The sequence below is a fragment of the Nilaparvata lugens genome, chromosome 11, assembly GCF_014356525.2.
Source record: "Nilaparvata lugens isolate BPH chromosome 11, ASM1435652v1, whole genome shotgun sequence".
NCBI classification, from domain to species: domain Eukaryota; kingdom Metazoa; phylum Arthropoda; class Insecta; order Hemiptera; family Delphacidae; genus Nilaparvata; species Nilaparvata lugens.
In genome coordinates this window covers 40,302,226-40,324,696 of record NC_052514.1, presented here as the reverse complement: position 1 = coordinate 40,324,696, position 22,471 = coordinate 40,302,226, and the positions used below count along the sequence as shown (strand labels likewise).

Genomic DNA, 22,471 nt, shown 5'->3' with positions numbered 1-22,471 from the left:
AATTTATTTTTTTTAAATATCTTTTTAAAAGTAGCCCATGCTATTGAAAAGTGATTAAATTTGTTCCTATGGAAGTGTTCAAACATTGCACACTTGGACTATGGGCATTGGAACAGAAAATCAATTTAAGAAATAGTATATTTCGCACCTAGAGCAGAAAATGAGATTTTCCAGCTCGAAATCGGTTTTCAAGTCCGAGGCCGTAGGCCGAGGACTAGAAAAGATTGAGAGCTGGAAAAACATTTTTGCCCGTGGTGCGAACGATATTTTTCGCCACACTACAGGTATTGCTGACAAAATAAATAAAGAATACTCGTTAAGCTATCGTACCTATCTCTTGATTTTAGTGGTAGAAGATTTGCAGTCAGGATTTCAGATTCTTTTAAAATTTCACTTGGAATACCACAGTCATCTTCAAGCATTTTTGAAAATTCGGAATGCACTAATCAACAATAAATAATTGAATAAAACTGGTTGCGAAGCGAATTAGTTTGATTCGAAACTGGAACTAAAATCATGGCGACTTCAGCTTATTATGAAAGTGGACACTCGCCCGATCTAGCGGATGACTTATTAATAATAATTAGCGCGTTGTTTCCAGCCATAAGCGGCTGGAAAGAGACAACTTTCTGGCCTAGACCGGAAAAGAAACCCTTTCTGACGTCGTCTGCAAACAAGGTCTTTCAGATCTACGTAGGGACTGGAAAACAGCTGCTTTCTGTACAGTGTGGCGAAAAATTAATTTCACCAAAATACAAAAATTCAATAATACAAAGTTGTGACAGTTAAACAAAAACAATAATTATTATTCTAACTAGATAACTAAATAGTAATAGTTGAAAATTCACAGTTCATTTTTTGAATTTTCGAGTACAGAATTAATATAATGTACATAGTGATTCAAAAAGAATATCAAAAAAATATTACAAAAAAGTAAGACTCATACACCATGGTTTTTGAAAATTCACAAAAAACTCCATTTTAGGCTAATGTCTTTCATAGCGATGATGAGGTAACGTAACGTTTCGGTAAGCGGTAAAGTCACTCGGTTTAATAATAGTATATTATAGGGAACCGAAAACCCTCATCAAACATGAACGAGATTCACCTAAGTGGACATTTCCTGGACATTTTCACAAACCATAGGGTATGGACCCTAACTTTTGGTGGATGTGGTTCCGAGATTCAAAAAGAGGGCAAAAATAACACTTATAGTTTGTGTAAAACAAGTTGAGACTTGGCCCTCCATCCGAGGAAATTACAGGGTTGCCAAATCGTGTAAAATTGCAACTTTCTCAAATTTCCAATTCGACGTCAGAATTGGATGTAGAGTATCATCCCCGATATCATAGTAGTACTAAAAAAGTTTCGGGGTTGGAAACATCGCGAAGATTTGTTTTTCTTTTAAATATCACTTCTCTCAGAATCATGGGGCGTCGTAATGCGTAATAATTTTATATCAAATTAACGGGGAGAATATCTCCTTTCTATTAATGTCTGGATCATTTTTATCCGACTTTTAGTTATTTTTCAATTAATGATTATGTTCGTCATGTCAAGACATTTCGAGCAGAAAACATGAAATTTTCGACATACTAGAAACTTTTTTGTTTAAAAAGATAAGTAGGTGGTGAAAGCAAGAAAGTTTCTCAGAAATAATTCAAATTACTTTCCCAATTGTCAAACGTACTCGGAAGAGCGTATTTTGGTCTCTCAGGAGTTTCAAAGTCAAGGATTGCGGCTGAATGGTGTGCCACCAAATACTCTCAATAGCTGGAACCAACAAAAACAAAATAGAGAACTATTGAAAAATTCAGTAACACTGTAAGCCACATGATAATAAATAGTGAAAATGACAACCTCGCCTCGAATAATTCAAGCAGTGTTTCATTACAGCCTTTCTAGAGGCAATCAGCTGCTTGTATTTGAAATAATTCTGTCAAATCTATTGTAAATTGCTAGCCTTCAGCATACAGTATGCCTTCAGGCATACAATGCCTTCTGCATTCCATGCAGCCGCTCTCCTAACTTTAAAATTCCTTGGAGACCAAAATACGATCTTCCGACTACGTTTGACAATTGGAAAAATAATTTCAATTATTTTTGAGAAACTTTATCGCTTTCACCACCTACTTATCTTTTGAAACAAAAAAGTTGCTAGCATGTCGAAAATTTCATGTTTAACACTTTTATCAGAGATATTGTGGAACTTCTCCATATTAAGATAAAGAAAGGAAAAAGATGTTGTCGAATTCCACTATAACATTTTTATTCACCAAAACTAGTTTTCGTTGCCTATGGCAACATCTTCAGTGGCAACTGAAGCTGATATTTAATGAGAAAAACTAGTTTTGGTGAATAAAAATGTTATAGTGGAATTCGACAACATCTTTTTCCTTTCTTTATCTTAATTTCATGTTTTCTGCTCGAAATGTCTAATGTATTTATTTACTAGAATATCAATTATTTTATTCTTATACTATGACTATTCATTATTCAAAAAATGAATAAACAATCAAATACATCCCAAAAAGCAAATACAATACTATTTCCTAATTTCTAATATGTGTCCCTATTAATAGCCTATACCTATAGCATAAAGTAAGTAAATATTAGATTATTTCTGAGATCTCTGCATATAGGCTACCCTGTGTGGGGATACTTGCATATATATATATATATATATATATATATATATATATAATAGAAATTCAAATATTCTTTATTCCAGAAAATCCATTTATACAATATTAAATACAATTACTATAATTATTGTAATATAAATGTATGGAATACCCCTACAAAGACTATATACATCTGTGTGTAGGGGTGAGTTCTGGTCAGCATGTCTAGGCGTGAATAAGCTTAAACAATAATGAGCAATAAGATTTTCTAAATGATACCAACTTTACGTTAAAATAAATAACTTAAAATTACAAATCTATTTTATTTATCTATTTATTTATAATTTTTACAAATTAAAATGAATAGCTAAAACTTTTGGTAGTATACAAACTAGTATATTATATACTTATGTATCTATGATACCAGGTGTTTGAATTACCAATGTATAAATAAATAATATATGCACTCAGTAGTAAAATCCAACATTCAAGTTAGGGAACATACTAATATTAAAGACCAGCGGATAGCCCAGTGATTTCTCATTGAAGTCAGAAAAGAGATAAAGAAATTAAGAAATAAAAGAGAAAAACTATACGAGAAGCTGAGATGCAGGAGAAAAAAAAAACACCTATAGAATTGATATTAGTGACAATATACCGACCGAGAGTGTTCTTATTCTTATGATCATTATAATAATGTATTATTATTTTACATAACTTTTTATTGAGGATTATTAGTTTCATTGTATTATTTTATAGTTCTGACGGAATAAAATTTGATTTGATTTATACCGCTGAAGGTGAAGACTACTGGCTAGTTAATACTTAATATTGGGGCACCGAGCTTCGCTCGTTATTTATTTTTATTGATAAGCAGAACACAATTCTTCAAAATGATTGGCGAAGGACTAACTGGCACAGCCCAAAACTCTTTCTTTCCCGAATTTTGATTATACAATATAAATTATTCAAAAAGTAGGTTATGTTCCATAGTTTCATAATCTTGAATTCAGGATCAATTTTCAATCCAAACATTTGAAAACAGAAAAGTTCTAATTTAGATTGTTTACAAACAAAATTGAATAACAAAATGACACTCACTAATCACTTAAAACTGTAAAATAATGATTAACTTTGAGAATATTATGATATACTCTAATTTAGAATGATATACCATGATTGTCATGTCTACAAATCGGAGTAGTATCGGGGTACAAAAGTAGAATGGATTTGATCCATGAGAGTCATATATGGGAGTGATTGTGTTCAAAAGCCTTCTGTGAAAATAAAATACTATACGAGACAAAATTAGTAGATATAAGAGACTCTGCAATTAGTTGACCGAGCGAAGTGAGGTCTAAGATTCAAGTCGACGGTTTGGCATTTCTCTTTATGTTTAAATGTTTATATGTTGCGCATTTACGGCGAAACGCGGTAATAGATTTCCATGAAATTTGACAGGTATGTTCCGCATTTACGGCGAAACGCGGTAATAGATTTCCATGAAATTTGACAGGTATGTTCCTTTTTAAATTGCTCGTCGACGTATATACAATGTTTTTGGAAATATTGCATTTCAAGGATAATATAAAAGGAAAAGGAGCCTCCTTCATACGCCAATATTAGAGTAAAAATCAGACTATAGAATTATTCATCATAAATCAGCTGTCGAGTGGATTATAAATTGCATGCCATGACGCATGCAATCAATATCTTAATGTAACTTGGTTAAAAATAAGGTGGTGTAGACTATTAATTGCATGCCTAATTGAATGCAATTTTTATTCACTATTAAATGATTGATTGCGTTCAATAACGCACGCAATTAATAACTAAAATAACATAGTATTGTCTCTCGAACTTTCTCTGCTTTGAACTCGGGCTGTCCTGTTGCCAGTATGTCTTGAAGGAGATTAGCTTTTGATGTTAGCATTTTTGATACACCAAACCCAACAGCCATTAGCCGTTTTCACACCGATATCTCGCCGACACGACATACAGACAGGATTTACTCTGATGGACAATATAAGAGGAGGCTGCGGTTTATAACTGCGCGAGGTCTACTGTTCACAGAACTGTTAGTTTTAAATGATTTTCACAGTTGGTAAAAAACTTAAATAGATGTATTTTCTTGGATTTGCAGGATGGAAATCTATGATACAACCAGACATGGGAGTTGTGGTCTGTGTTCAAAACCCTTCTGGAAAATTAACGAACAATGATGGAGCAACAGAGCTGTCCATCTGGGCTTTCGCAACATCTTGGGGCGTTTACCGCGATGTGTTGACAATAGAGGGGGATGGGCAGTTACCTCCTGTCTCTTTTCAACTGGAAATAATTTGCACATCGAATCCGATAAGTTTTCCAGCGTTCTGTAAGCCAGTTCTAAGGTAAACCACAATTAAAAATCGGGGGATTCGAATTTGAATTCCCTTTACTCACTAAAATTCTGCTCTCACATGAATCCGCTCTGAAAAAACATATCAATAATAATTTATTTTTTTTAAATATCTTTTTAAAAGTAGCCCATGCTATTGAAAAGTGATTAAATTTGTTCCTATGGAAGTGTTCAAACATTGCACACTTGGACTATGGGCATTGGAACAGAAAATCAATTTAAGAAATAGTATATTTCGCACCTAGAGCAGAAAATGAGATTTTTCCAGCTCGAAATCGGTTTTCAAGTCCGAGGCCGTAGGCCGAGGACTAGAAAAGATTGAGAGCTGGAAAAACATTTTTGCCCGTGGTGCGAACGATATTTTTCGCCACACTACAGGTATTGCTGACAAAATAAATAAAGAATACTCGTTAAGCTATCGTACCTATCTCTTGATTTTAGTGGTAGAAGATTTGCAGTCAGGATTTCAGATTCTTTTAAAATTTCACTTGGAATACCACAGTCATCTTCAAGCATTTTTGAAAATTCGGAATGCACTAATCAACAATAAATAATTGAATAAAACTGGTTGCGAAGCGAATTAGTTTGATTCGAAACTGGAACTAAAATCATGGCGACTTCAGCTTATTATGAAAGTGGACACTCGCCCGATCTAGCGGATGACTTATTAATAATAATTAGCGCGTTGTTTCCAGCCATAAGCGGCTGGAAAGAGACAACTTTCTGGCCTAGACCGGAAAAGAAACCCTTTCTGACGTCGTCTGCAAACAAGGTCTTTCAGATCTACGTAGGGACTGGAAAACAGCTGCTTTCTGTACAGTGTGGCGAAAAATTAATTTCACCAAAAATACAAAAATTCAATAATACAAAGTTGTGACAGTTGAACAAAAACAATAATTATTATTCTAACTAGATAACTAAATAGTAATAGTTGAAAATTCACAGTTCATTTTTTGAATTTTCGAGTACAGAATTAATATAATGTACATAGTGATTCAAAAAGAATAAAAGAATATCAAAAAAATATTACAAAAAAGTAAGACTTATACACCATGGTTTGTGAAAATTCACAAAAAAACTCCATTTTAGGCGAATGTCTTTCATAGCGATGATGAGGTAACGTAACGTTTCGGTAAGCGGTAAAGTCACTCGGTTTAATAATAGTATATTATAGGGAACCGAAAACCCTCATCAAACATGAACGAGATTCACCTAAGTGGACATTTCCTGGACATTTTCACAAACCATAGGGTATGGACCCTAACTTTTGGTGGATGTGGTTCCGAGATTCAAAAAGAGGGCAAAAATAACACTTATAGTTTGTGTAAAACAAGTTGAGACTTGGCCCTCCATCCGAGGAAATTACAGGGTTGCCAAATCGTGTAAAATTGCAACTTTCTCAAATTTCCAATTCGACGTCAGAATTGGATGTAGAGTATCATCCCCGATATCATAGTAGTACTAAAAAAGTTTCGGGGTTGGAAACATCGCGAAGATTGTTTTTCTTTTAAATATCACTTCTCTCAGAATCATGGGGCGTCGTAATGCGTAATAATTTTATATCAAATTAACGGGGAGAATATCTCCTTTCTATTAATGTCTGGATCATTTTTATCCGACTTTTAGTTATTTTTCAATTAATGATTATGTTCGTCATGTCAAGACATTTCGAGCAGAAAACATGAAATTTTCGACATACTAGAAACTTTTTTGTTTAAAAAGATAAGTAGGTGGTGAAAGCAAGAAAGTTTCTCAGAATAATTCAAATTACTTTCCCAATGTCAAACGTACTCGGAAGAGCGTATTTTGGTCTCTCAGGAGTTTCAAAGTCAAGGATTGCGGCTGAATGGTGTGCCACCAAATACTCTCAATAGCTGGAACCAACAAAAACAAAATAGAGAACTATTGAAAAATTCAGTAACACTGTAAGCCACATGATAATAAATAGTGAAAATGACAACCTCGCCTCGAATAATTCAAGCAGTGTTTCATTACAGCCTTTCTAGAGGCAATCAGCTGCTTGTATTTGAAATAATTCTGTCAAATCTATTGTAAATTGCTAGCCTTCAGCATACAGTATGCCTTCAGGCATACAATGCCTTCTGCATTCCATGCAGCCGCTCTCCTAACTTTGAAATTCCTTGGAGACCAAAATACGATCTTCCGACTACGTTTGACAATTGGAAAAATAATTTCAATTATTTTTGAGAAACTTTATCGCTTTCACCACCTACTTATCTTTTGAAACAAAAAAGTTGCTAGCATGTCGAAAATTTCATGTTTAACACTTTTATCAGAGATATTGTGGAACTTCTCCATATTAAGATAAAGAAAGGAAAAAAGATGTTGTCGAATTCCACTATAACATTTTTATTCACCAAAACTAGTTTTCGTTGCCTATGGCAACATCTTCAGTGGCAACTGAAGCTGATATTTTAATGAGAAAAACTAGTTTTGGTGAATAAAAATGTTATAGTGGAATTCGACAACATCTTTTTTCCTTTCTTTATCTTAATTTCATGTTTTCTGCTCGAAATGTCTAATGTATTTATTTACTAGAATATCAATTATTTTATTCTTATACTATGACTATTCATTTTTCAAAAAATGAATAAACAATCAAAGACATCCCAAAAAGCAAATACAATACTATTTCCTAATTTCTAATATGTGTCCCTATTAATAGCCTATACCTATAGCATAAAGTAAGTAAATATTAGATTATTTCTGAGATCTCTGCATATAGGCTACCCTGTGTGGGGATACTTGCATATATATATATATATATATTATATATATATATAATAGAAATTCAAATATTCTTTATTCCAGAAAATCCATTTATACAATATTAAATACAATTACTATAATTATTGTAATATAAATGTATGGAATACCCCTACAAAGACTATATACATCTGTGTGTAGGGGTGAGTTCTGGTCAGCATGTCTAGGCGTGAATAAGCTTAAACAATAATGAGCAATAAGATTTTCTAAATGATACCAACTTTACGTTAAAATAAATAACTTAAAATTACAAATCTATTTTATTTATCTATTTTATTTATAATTTTTACAAATTAAAATGAATAGCTAAAACTTTTGGTAGTATACAAACTAGTATATTATATACTTATGTATCTATGATACCAGGTGTTTGAATTACCAATGTATAAATAAATAATATATGCACTCAGTAGTAAAATCCAACATTCAAGTTAGGGAACATACTAATATTAAAGACCAGCGGATAGCCCAGTGATTTCTCATTGAAGTCAGAAAAGAGATAAAGAAATTTAAGAAATAAAAGAGAAAAACTATACGAGAAGCTGAGATGCAGGAGAAAAAAAAACACCTATAGAATTGATATTAGTGACAATATACCGACCGAGAGTGTTCTTATTCTTATGATCATTATAATAATGTATTATTATTTTACATAACTTTTTATTGAGGATTATTAGTTTCATTGTATTATTTTATAGTTCTGACGGAATAAAATTTGATTTGATTTTATACCGCTGAAGGTGAAGACTACTGGCTAGTTAATACTTAATATTGGGGCACCGAGCTTCGCTCGTTATTTATTTTTATTGATAAGCAGAACACAATTCTTCAAAATGATTGGCGAAGGACTAACTGGCACAGCCCAAAACTCTTTCTTTCCCGAATTTTGATTATACAATATAAATTATTCAAAAAGTAGGTTATGTTCCATAGTTTCATAATCTTGAATTCAGGATCAATTTTCAATCCAAACATTTGAAAACAGAAAAGTTCTAATTTAGATTGTTTACAAACAAAATTGAATAACAAAATGACACTCACTAATCACTTAAAACTGTAAAATAATGATTAACTTTGAGAATATTATGATATACTCTAATTTAGAATGATATACCATGATTGTCATGTCTACAAATCGGATTATTATCGGATCAAGTGGATTAAAATTTCTAGATATTTTTTCTCGTGAGAAAAGCTGATTGATTGCAAATAGTTTAACAGCTGAACTTAATTCTGTCTCTCTTCCACACAAGCACTCGCATCTTCTGTTATCAACATACGACGAAATTATCATGTGTTTTTCCAAGGATGAATTATTATTATCCTTTTCATGTCCTTCAGCGAGTTTTCCAAGGGATGAGACCTAGTGCAATCGAATTTTTATATCATAAACCAACTATGTTCCAAATTTCGTGAAAATCGTTACAGCCGTTTTCGAGATCTGTTGGACATATAAATAACCATATATAAATAACCAAAAATATAAATATTTACAGAAATTGCTCGCTTAATATTATAATAGGATACTTACTTGTTTTGAATATTATTATAGTTTCTAGAATATGACGTAATCTAGTCATCTTGTCTCATCAACAGATTATGTTCCATACATTATCAAGACAGCATGCAATCCTACCCGGTAAGAGTGAAGAACAACTCATCATCCGATATTTTGGTGCATTGGTCCATTCACAATATCCTCGACTATAGGGTGTCAAGAAAGACGCACCCTTTCAAGTTGGACTTATGGGATGCATCAGAAGATCCCAACGATTGGGGACTGACGTTGAACCCCTTCTATGGCAATGTTTACTTGAATACGTTCTCAGTTGAGTGGATTTTTTGTGTATTTGATTTAGGCTCCTCAATAATCAAATACATTTTTAAAGCAGTATTTAAATCATGTCGTCAAATAATGCTCTGAAATAGATCAGGTGCGAACTGAAAACAAAAACAAAACTCCTACACTTTTTTGAGTGTTTTATTTAGGTACCGTAATCATCTCTCAATAAACATATAATGCCGGTTGCACAACAGCCGGTTAAATTTTAACCGTGATCAAATCCACGAGAACCAATCAGAGAAGCCATCTTTTCAAAAACGCCTTCTCTGATTGGTTCTTGTGGAATTAATCACGGTTAAAATTTAACCGGCTGTTGTGCAACTGGGCCATAGTCTTTAAATATTCTTCTATTGAGGTCAGAGGTTCTGAAATAGATCAGGTGCCAAAAACTTTTACACCAGACCTCTGAGCCAGCCAGGTCACTTCATATTTATTTATTTCAATTACATACTTTATAATATGCCTCATCAAATTGATCAGAGATTAGATTTATTGTAGAAGTGGATTTAGAATTATTCATTACTTTTTACTGGATAAAATCCGTATCAAGTCTCGTTTGTTATAATGTGTTTCATTTTAAGTTTAAGCCACCAGCTGATTGAATCGAGTTTAAGCTTTGACTTTGCAAACGGCCCTAAAAGGTTCATTATTCCAAGTTGCCGGTTATTCCTTTCATAAGTAACATCACAGTTTTAAGCCTGTGGTAACTTAGGATATGTGGATCATTGTGGTAACATCAATAAATGTTCCCATTCAGTCAATGATAACAGTTTGAAGTGTATCAAATCTCAAGATACACAATCCCACTGTGTATCAAAAAATCAACAACTCTGTTTGAAGTGTATCAAATCACAAGATACACAATCTCACTGTATATCAAATAATCAACAACCTCTGTTTGAAGTGTATCAAATCACAAGATACACAATCTCACTGTGTAATCAACCACAAGGATCCAATCTTGGACCTCTTTTGTTTCTTCTTTTAATTAATGATCTCCCTGATTGCATTAAAGAATCTGAAATCCTGATATTTGCAGATGATGTAAAACTTTATAGGTCAATAAAAAGCATTGATCATTGTGTCAGATTGCAGGACGATCTTGATTGAGTTAACCTATGGTGTTGTCAGAACAGACTCAAGTTGAATGCATCTAAAACTAAATTTATGGTGTATACAAGGCATACATTGGGAGGTGACAATCTTGAGTATGTTAATAACATCCGAGATCTTGGAGTTAGCATGGACCCAAGACTTGATCTGAAGGACCACATTAACTATATATATACCCTACGTAGTGCTAATAAATTTTCCTACAGTTACCTTGAAAAGTGACGATTCCTGCACTGATTATAGAACGCAAAGATTCACTTTTCCGCTCTAGTGCGGGAATAGTTATTTGTGCAACTAGTGCGCAAAGTGTCAGTTTGCTGCACCGAAAGAAACGTTTACGCCCGAGCCGTAGGCGAGGGCGGAATGGTTTCTTGAGTGCAGCAGAGGAACTTTGCGCACGTATTTCACATTAAGTTTTTCCTACAGTTACCATTGAATATGAAAAGTGGGTAATTATGGGTAAAATTGCCTGAAATGCATCAAATGTTTTTCTGTGTAATTTTATTATTGATAAAAAGCTTAATCCTAAAATCCTAAAGTCCTCATTGTCCTTGGTTATAATATATAATAGTAATAATTAGCGCGTTGTGCTTGGTTGCACCTCTGCTCACTATAGCAGCCACAGCAGTCACTGTTACCAACTTCATTTTGATTTTGCTGCACTGTTGCTCCATATAACCTACTAAGTATTTTGCGTTGCCATGTTGCAAATCTGGAGTGCAGAAAAATTTTTCCCGCACTAGAGCGGAAAAGTGATTCTTTGCGTTCTGTAATCAGTGCAGCAATGGCCACTTTTCAACGTAACTGTAGGAAAAAAAATTTTCTGCACTCCAGATTTGCAACATGGCAACACAAAATAGTTGGTGGGTTATATGGAGGATTAGTGCACGAAAACAAAAATTAAGTTGGTAAAAATGACTGTGGTTAGATTTAGATAAGACTCATTTCAATGACTACCCTACATTTATGATAAAATCCCAATCTGGAAATCCAAAACAAGAATAATGTTCATCTAAATCATAATTAAATAATCATCATTTACGAATTCTCATCATTAAATAATAAATAATAGTTCTTTTCTATTGATAATTATTATTTCAACTCCAAGAAATGAGAAAAGTAGCAAATATACATTATAAAATTCGAATTTTGAGGTTAGATGATCACCGTTCGATATTCATATAAATAAAAATAATAAAAAACATAACAATACTATAATAAATATTCTCTGTTGTCTATGTTATTTTTATAAATATTTTTCAGTTTACTTTGATCATTTTTCTCGTTAATTTGAGCAAAAGTCTAAATTTCTGAATTGTGTTTCAGTAATTTTTAGCTGGATGAAACAAACTTAGGTACGATTCTTCCCGCTAGGTCGCGCGCTTGTCGGTTCAGCCATCTTGTTGTGTTCAGCCATCTTGCATCTCGGTTCAGCCAACAAGCTGTTGGCTTGTATTTTGAATGTGAAGTTTTTGTTCCATCTGTATTTTTTCTGATTCTTGAATGAATAAAAATGAGAACTTTGGCTGAGAATTTTCAACTTCAATTGGATTATTAATTTTTAAATGAATTAAAGTTGCTATTAATAACAGCATCACACACACACACACAAACATTTGATGGATTTCAGTCATCATTTTACCCATGATCATTCAATCAACCACTTCTCATATTCAATGGTAACTGTAGGAAAAATTGAATGTGAAATATGTGCGCAAAGTTCCTCTGCTGCACTCAAGAAGCCATTCCTAAACGTTTCTTTCGGTGCAGTGAACTGTCACTTTGCGCACTAGTTGCACAAATAACTATACCGGGTTTTATATTTCGCAAAACCAAACCATTCACTAATTGTGATGTTATTTTAAGAATATTCAATGCACTGTAGTTAGCAGTAAACTTGAATATGCTGCAGTAGTTTGGGAGCCTTATAATGTGACAAACATTTATGAAATTGAAAACATTCAAAATGGAATTCTGAGACATTTATACATGAAAAAATTTAATTGCTTTTGCCCCTTTAATTTCCCAACTAGTGAGTTAAGATCGAAATTTAAAGTGCACTCTCTAGAATTATGCAGATCTGTGAATGCTCTATTGCTATTATTCAACATTTCAAATCATGAAGTTCATATTCCATCATTCATAAATTTATTGAATTTCAATGTACCTTATGCTAGGCCTAGAAAAAATATATTGTTCAACATCCCTTTTGTGAGAACTACTCATCACTATAATTCGTTTCTTATTAAAAGTCCAAGATTATATAATAACTTTGAATGAACATATAGATCAGTTTTCGAACTCATTTAATGTCTTTAAGAAAAATTGTGAAATGAATTATTTATCCTGTAGCTCGTTTGAGTCATGAAATGTTATGAGCTCTGGCTGAAACTCTTTTTGTTTATCTTTATCTTTATATTATTAATTTTTATTATTTCAATTTTTGATTTACTTTTTATCTTATTCTCTTCTATAATTTTTTCCATAATATTTTTCATCTTTTAAGTTTTCTTTATTATGTAGTATGGTTATCTATTAATTGTGTAAAAAAGGCTCTTCGTGGTACTGTCTGTGAGCCTTTATATGTATATGTCTATCAATAAATAAATTTTGATAGATAAGTGTTTATTTTCAACAGCTGTGAATAACAAATAGGTAGTGAGTAGGTTTTTGATTTTGTATTCAATTTTATCAAATAAGTGCAATATTTCTAGAGTTTTTAATTTATTGTGATACATTCTGTAATTTATTTAGAGTATAAAATCAACCTTCAAAATTCAAAATTTTAAATCATCATTTCTGGACCAAAAATCAAGTGACGACGAAGCAGTGTGTGACTATATAACCTTATCTTTTGGACAACATTAACATTTTATCAAAATTTTTAGAGAGAAATAGTACAGGCTCAGCCTAGTTTTTCCTCCAATGTCATAATTGTATTATGATTATAGTATTTTATACAATAAATAAATAAATGAAATGAAATTAATGAAATGAAATTTCTCAACCTAAAAAAACTGTTTGAAGTGTATCAAATCTCAAGATACACTATCTCATTGTGTATAAAATAATCGACAATAATTTCAAATCAAATCAAATCAAATTTATTGCCAAATTCATATAAATAATTCACAAAACATGGAAAACAAAATTCAGTTTCATACATTAGAAACTTACTAACAAAAATACAAAAGCTTTTATTGAAACTGAATAATAGTAAAATATATAATATTGGCGTTGCAAGCAAAACAAAGTTTGTGCGCTAGCAACGAGCATTCAGTAAGCACTCCAATTTGAGAAAACTAGAAAAAAGTAACTGTAGAAACAAAAAAAAATTTAGAGAATTTATTACTGTTTGAAGTGTATCAAATCTCAAGATACACTATCTCACTGTGTATCAACCGAAAACTGTTTGTTGTGTATCAAATCTTAAGATACACTATCTCATTGTGTATAAAATAATCGACAATAATATTACTGTTTGAAGTGTATCAAATCACAAGATACAGAATCTAACTGTGTATCAATTGATTGACACAGGTTGACGAGCCCTACTTTCGTTTGAGATCATGGACGGAGCGAACCCTGACCTTGAATGTGAACCCTCGGGACGTGGAATTTGATGCTGACAATGCAGAAACGCCGCCACTATCTCTGAACGCTGTCCTGGTCGGCTGTGTGTTCCCGGATCCCGATTTTGAGCCGAAACATCCAGATTGGGACCAAAGCAAGATGGCGGCAGTGGAAACGGCTCATCTACTTGTGAAAATAAACGTGGATAAACCCAAGCTGGTTCTGCTGCATGATGAGGATGAAAGCATGCTACAGTTCTTTGTAAGTGCAGCACCATTTTTTTTCATGGCGCTACAGCCCATCCATGACCTTGGCCTCCTCTAGAATGTCTCTCCACTCCTCTCTGTCGGCAGCCTTGCGTCTCCATCCCCTAACGCCCATTCTCCGAAGATAATCTTTTACATCCTCCAGCCAGCGCATGCGTGGACGTCCATGTTTTTTAAAACAGTCTTCAGAGAAAACCCAGGTGGAAGAAGGCTGAAATTCTTCCACCTGGGTTTTCTCTGAAGACTGTTTTAACGGCTCTTGAATCACTCATTCTTTCTACGTGGCCTAACCAGCTCAAGCGTCTCACTTTTATCTCATGTACAATAGGATAGGATTAATCGGATACAATAGGATTATCGAATCCCCAGATTGCTGTATGGTCTTGGAGGTGTGGTTGATGTGCTTGGGGATGGTTTTGGCAGCTTCAGGAAAAAGGCTCACAATATCATCCAGAGCTAAAGTGCGAGATAATTTTCTTTTAACACGGCTCTTTCTCAAAGATGGAGAGGTCCATGCTCTATCCTCCACTAATCTCTCCCACTACCTAGCAGCATTCTCCTTCTCTTGTGTCTGTGTGAGAGAGCTTTGTAACGCTTCGCTCCCCTCCACTGGCAATGTTCCAAAGTGATATGTTTGTGTATGTTACGGAGATGTGTTCATCACAAGAACCTGAAGTGAAATGACACAGCGCATCCAATTGTGCGCAGGATGTCCGTCTGTGACTATGCTACAAACTGTGGAGGGAGAAATGGGTTTCTCCTCTTCATGTTAAAAGTAATTTATCTCGCACATTAGTACTTGTTAATGTTCTCATCAATGAATGGTAATCTTGTTGTGCTTCTCTCTATCCCTTTCGATTTTTTTTCTCTCTATTTTAATTCCGACTTGCAACTATATATTTACAGCATACATTATTTATACATACATATTTCGTTTATTTTTCATCACTTTCATTTTGTTCAAGTATACAATATAACTATACATTTCTTACAGCATTCATATTGTATACATACATATTTAGTTTATTTCTCAATACTTTCATCTTGTTTAACTTTACTATCTTATTTTTATTTTTATTCTTATTTTGTTTTTATTTTAACTGTAAATCGAATATCTGAAATGTGTAACTAGTGTTAAGGAGGCAATATTTAGGTTCTACCTGTTTGCCTCCACAATTGTATTGTAATAAATAAATAAGTAACAAATACGTGGTAGGTCCAGAAAGTAAGTTCCGTTTGGTAATAAAATTAAATTGTGTACAGATACAGAAAAGTTATTTATTGCACAAAATTCTACAACTCTTAACTACTTTTTCACATAACTACGGAAATTTTGCAGACATTTGTCATAGCGTGGCACCAGTTTTTGTATGCTTTCTTCATAGAAATTTGCTGCCTGTGTCTTCAACCAGTTGGAAAAAGTTTCTTTCAGCTTGTCGAAATTTCAGTTTTCCGGTAACAATTTCATGCATTAGTGATCGTGAAATTTGGGGAAATTCCTTAGCGAGAGCACTAATTGTAAACCTTCGGTTTTCATGGATCTTGTCATCAATCGCGTGAACCAGTTCTTCTGTAACCAAAGATGGACGCCCACTTCGTTCTTCATCAAGCACATCACTACGTCCGTCATTGAACTGACGGACCCATCTTCTCACCATTGAATCTCTCATCGCACTTTGTCCATAAACATCACAAATTTGCCGATAAATTTCACTTGGGTTCACTTTACTTGCATTCAGAAAACGAATCACAGACCTGATTTCACAAGCGGCGGGATTTTCAATCAACACTGACATTGTAAACAAGCACAACAAAGTGTACGTGGCTGACATCGATCTCCAAATGGCGCACGTTTCTTCTCCTTTATACAGAGCGTCTACCGTGAATGTGCGGAACTGCGATCGCAGTGCTGTAGCGGATATAAATTGAAATGGAACTTACTTTCTGGACGTGCTATCGTACATAAATTATTGTTAAAAAAAAAAGTAGTTTTCTGTACAGGTCACGCAGCCTTTGATTCGAACGAAGTCTCCATTCCTCATCAATACATACTGGACCATATATTCTTCTCAGAATCTTCCGTTCCCATATTTCCACTCAGAAGGTCTTCATCTCTCTTTTTCAAAACCCAGGTTTCTGCCCAATACAACACAACTGGCTTTATAGCATTTTCATAGATTTGTAGTTTGCCATAATTTATACTGAATGAAATAAGTAGAGGCTAGATATTATATCCGTGACAAATATTCCCGGGCGGACAAATAATTTCTAAACAGTAGCGCTCATCGAATTTCCATCAAGCTGTTTACCCTGTTGTCAATATTTGCAGTAGCAGAAGTCTTCGGGGAGATTTACAGCATTTGATTTGGATTGACGTTTAATAATAATTATTAATAAATTAGCATTTGAATAATTGCAATATCTCAGAATTTCCAAAACATCAGTGTTGCCAAATTGTGCGAAGCTTCATTCCTTTGATGCAAGCCCACATGATTAGATCATGGGCGTAGAACCTGTGGGGGGGGGGACGCTTCAACACCAATATTTTATGGTACATGCTATGTCCCCCGGAAAAATCTATTGCAGATTCAAATTATGGCTGGTAATCAAAACAAACAATACAACTAATCCTGTTTTATTATGCTGTTTTTTTTTAATAATCTTTATTTAGTAAAACTTGAAACTATCAACTCAGAATTCTATTTATTTACCCACTAACTTACCACTGCCAAATAAGAGGATTTTAAACTGATTTGATGTGAAATATGCTTTAAAAATCACCATTTTAATAAGCTATTTTTCAAAAAAATCTTTGCTGGGGGACACCCCCAAGTACGTCCCCCCCAATGTCAAACAACAATCTACGCCAATGGACTAGATATATTCAATTTATATATTTATTTATTTAAAACAATATGTGAGCATACGGGAAAATCCACAAAAATTGCTCCCCAATCAAAAAAATTACAATAATCACTCTACAAAGAAATTAAAAATTGAGAGAAAGAAACAAGGATTATCGTCGATATTATACAATTCAGTCGTCAGTCGATCCCACAAAAATTGCTCTACAAAGAAATTAAAAATTGAGAGAAAGAAACAAGGATTATCGTCGATATTATACAATTCAGTCGTCAGTCGATACAATGTTGTCAAATTCAACACATTGGATATGAGCTTGTATGAAAAGTTAAAAATTTCACACGATTTTGCAACAAGAATATTTTGTCCAAGTCTAAACCCATTTTATTCAGAGTGTAGAGATATTAATGAATCATGTCTTCATAAAATGAGCACCGCATCATTTTTCTAAATACAGTAAGCAGTCTACTGAGGTTGGATCTCTTAAGTTTTGAAATAAGAAGATAAGAGAATGTATAACAAATTATTATTTAGATCTGCAGTACATTCGTGAAACTGGAGATGAAAACTATTATTAAATAAATAAATAAATGTTTAATTCCCAAAAAACTAAAACTACTACATCAATTACAGAAAAAAATAGATTATATAAATTACAATTACATACAATAGTTTAGTTAGTTACAATAAACATTTCTTATAATGTGTCCTTTACATTGTTAAGTGTTTTCTGTGTGGGAATGACCTACTCCACTGTGGCGTACCATGTTCTAGAGTAGGTTGTACACTATAGTAAGTTCCACGTTATAATGACAGTATTTGATCAACTTTGGTTTTGCTATCCTTGTCTATCATTCGACAAAGCCGGTGGTACTATCCTTTTCTAGGTCCACAACGGTGCCAATTATGTTTTTGACAGCATAGAAATATGATTAATTAATGCAGAGAATCGGCATCGCTATTCTTCTATCTTTATCCACTGTCATTTTAACGTGGACCTTACTATAGTACTGTTATTAATCTGTGAATTTTTGAATTAGCTGCATACTCTTTGAAAAAATGCCTTACATTACTCTTAATGAAGACTTCCACTCACATAATACACACAATAGAGCAAAAATCTGGTGTGGCGCACTCACACAACTTTCCTTGCCGTTATGAAAATTGACCACCTGACGCTAGTGTTCCCACGCATCTCAAGTCTACTATTCAAAGATTTGAGCCAGCTGGTGACAGGGCAATAACGCTGGAGACACACATGATGTCTGCTATCTCTTCATAGTGAATGATTTAATAGAATCAACAATAATTTCCAATTGAAGAATCACATTTTCTCGAATTTAAAGCTTATTTTCAATTTTAGGTGAAAATGTTACTGAACATTAATTGTAGAGATTTTCATACTCATTCTACTCCACTTGATTTTTTTTTGTTTAAATTGTATCTGAAGCCTGATAATTGGGAATCTAAAATCGAACTTTGCATTGATGGGGTGGAGCTCCTGAAATTTTTACAGATATGGGACTTGTGGCAGTTGATAGAGCTTATCGATGACTATTTTAGGTATGAATTTGATCAAAATCGTTGGAGTCGTTTCCGAGAAAATCACGGAAAACCCTGTTTTTGACAACATTTTCGCCATTTTAGCCGCCATCTTGAATTGCATTTGATCGAAATTGTTCGTGTCGGATCCTTATAGTGAAAGGACCTTAAGTTCCAAATTCCAAGTCATTCCGTTAATTGGGAGATGTGATATCGTGTACACAGACGCACATACACTCATACACACACACATACAGACCAATACCCAAAAACCAGTTTTTTGGACTCAGGGGACCTTGAAACGTATAGAAATTTAGAAATTGGGGTACCTTAATTTTTTTCGGAAAGCAATACTTTCCTTACCTATGGTAATAGGGCAAGGAAAGTAGAAATGAGATTTCAGTACTGTAGATTGGAAAAGTCACTCAAAAGTCTTGTTGTAGGTGAGAGGCGAAGACCTGTGGAATTCGAGTACCTACAAACAGACGAGGCAATTCATGTGGCAAAACCAGAGCACTGTTTCAACGAATGTTTCAATAGAGACTGAAGAGCCTTTCAAGATTGAACTCCGACAGAATGGAGTGAAGTTAAATAGCCTAGATCGCCGAATCAAATTGATCAGTGGAGAAACACTAGAGGTAAAAAATTAATGAATAAACTGTACTGATGAGTATAAAGGTGTTGTCAGTTTTCATGATTTTTCAGGAGAGCAAAAACAAAGTTAAAAAAATTCTTTATGAAATTTATGAATCATTATTGTAAGTATTAAAACGCTGATCGTTGCTCTACATATTTCTTAAAGTTACATGTTTACTGTGTCCTATAATGGGTTCTCACATATTGACATTTTTTATACAGCTGTAAACAAAAATGTGTACGACTTAAACACTTTGTATCAAAGTATTTCATGACTCGACCATTTTTGATCTTGATTCTAGTTGACTTATATAATTTATATCAATACTGTACCTATTTCTTCTCTTGAAAGTTATAAGTTGACTTGTATCATTTATATCAATAACGTACCTATTTCTTTTCTTGAAAGTTATAAGTTGACTTAGATAATTTTTACCAATACCTATTGGATTTAACTCCACCTTTTAAAGGTTATAAGTTGACTTGCATCATTTATATCAAACATGAATAACATTTCCTGAGATGTATCCATTTTACCATGAGAATAACTCTAAAATAATACCACATAGACTTAAATTCTTTATACCAAAAAAAGCAAATTTTTCTGAATAAGAACATGTAGAAAAGTCAAAATCGACATTTTGTGACTTGACCCCTTTTTACTTATCAGTAGGAAACTCAATTGGAATGAAATATTGGAAAATAAACAAAACATTATTGCAACACTATTGCAAAAAGTAGAAGATAAGGAAATACAATTTGACACTTATTGAACACATATTGTAAACTTATAGTCTATAACTGATAATAAAACGTTGATTTTGTCAATGTCACAATAGTGGTCATCAACGTCTTATTCTTACAATTAAAGAGAAATACCTCATCTCATACCATACAATAAATTATGATAAAACTTTTATTGAAAAATAAGTTGCCAATGAGTGTGAGCCCATGCCGAGGTATTGGACCTGTGTATAAGATAGTATTACTATACGATAACAATTAAACTTATGCTAAACTGAAAAAAATTATTACTCATAAAACTACACAGAGGTCTTCGTCACCACCTCAAAGGTTTTATTTGAGTTCAGTTCATAACATAAATTATAAAACATAATAATTTATATTGAAGATCAATATAGTTACTTATCATTTAGTGGTACGAATCATTGATTTTCTAAGCATTTTAGTAATTATATTACTGTACTGCAAAATTTGTTTTTTCAATTTCACTTTCTGCTAGTTAATGCATCACTTTTAATCAGTGGCGGCGTGTCCATGAGAGCACAAGAGCACGTGAACCCCCTATGAAATTGCTACAATAAATTAAAGTTCAAATCAATAGAAAATTGATTGAAGTAATAGTAATACTCAAATTTCTTGTAATATTAAAACAATAAGGAGCGCACCAAGCAAGGTACACGCATTGAGATAACCTTTTGAATTACGCGCTACAGCAAGCAGGATCACTGCTCCAAGCGTTAGTATGGGTTCAAATGGTAGCTGGGCGAGTTCAATTCCCCTCCCCGTGGGGGGTGGGAGACTATTTACATTAGCTTTACGGTGAGCTGCTTTCCAAGCAGCTCATAGCTGTGATAGTGTGCTTTGCATTGGCACCATTGCCTTCTAGAGCCGTTTCCACTTATGAACTGTTCTAGCTGGCACTGGCTACTACTTTGTTTACTGTTTGCAGTTTCGCGTTCGCGCTACATGTGTTGTCGATTTTGAGGTTAATTCTTGTTTCTTCTTTCTTGTGTTTTGAAAAGTGAGAATGGAGGGTTCGAGAAAGGTTTCAGTTAGCTATTTAAAAGAGATAGTTGACAGAATCCAAGGGCAGGGCAGTGGACTGTGGATGATAGTTGTTTTAAATACCTACAAATAAATCTTTGAATTCTGTGCATAAAAATACTGATAGCTTGAATTGTGGTAAGTACGCCAATAAAAGACTAAATGAATCAACCAGATAAGATTTAATAATAATAAGGTAATAATAGGCAGATGGCCACATACAAAGATTGAATCAAATATTTTGAGATCAATAAAATAATAAGTGAATTTATCTACTAAACTTCCAATACAAGTAACAAAAGATAGGAACCTACAAAAGATTCTGGATAGAATCATTAACAATACAATACAATTAAATAAATCAAAATAATGTAGAATATGAGATAATATAATATGTAATACCTTGATGTAATTGTATTCAATTTTATCAAGGTTGCATTTAATGTAGAAGATTGTAATTAGTACAATTAATGTGATGTCTGAACTCATAGGTCTGTTTATACAGTATTCAAATAAAGAACTGTAACTATCATGCTAGCTGAGAAGTGTAGATATAATATAATATAACTAATAGCTTGAAGTCATATCCGACAATATTCAAATGGCCCACAAATTGGGACTCGTTGGATAAATCACAAAGAACATGATAAGTTAGGTTATAGCTATGAATGGCAATGAATTGCAGCTATGCGCTATCTTCATTAGAATTATTCAAAGTTATGAATTGACCTTGGATAACTTCAAGGTTGATTTGACAGTTGATTTCAGTAATATACATTCGAGTCGTTGCATAAATAAATCTGTTCATGAATTGAGTAAAGCACTATTGTTGAAAGTGCACGTAAGTAATTCAGTGGGTTCAACATTGACCACTAGAGAATCTTAAAATAATTGACAATAAAATAAAACTTATGATGAAAAAAGGCAAATAATATGACATAAAATTTACGATACTCAACTTAGGATTTGAGAGTGCGACCACAGGCAATGAAGTGGGGAGAGGCCGAGATGACTGACCAGGACGCCCAAAGACGGCGAA

The 22,471-nt window shown here is 33.4% G+C and overlaps 1 protein-coding gene across 2 annotated transcripts in view; it reads left to right on the top strand.

Annotated features, from left to right (window-relative positions):
* The first annotated feature begins 4,773 nt into the window (after positions 1–4,773).
* The window catches only part of LOC120353699, a 29,755-nt gene continuing 12,057 nt past the window's right edge, over positions 4,774–22,471 (top strand). For both annotated transcript variants that reach the window (XM_039438432.1, XM_039438431.1), the window contains exons 1-4: positions 4,774–5,014; positions 9,406–9,637; positions 14,306–14,599; positions 19,452–19,646. In XM_039438432.1, coding sequence (XP_039294366.1) covers positions 4,779–5,014; positions 9,406–9,637; positions 14,306–14,599; positions 19,452–19,646 — 957 coding nt within the window. In that variant the 5' untranslated portion in view covers positions 4,774–4,778. The remainder of the gene's footprint in view (positions 5,015–9,405; positions 9,638–14,305; positions 14,600–19,451; positions 19,647–22,471) is intronic.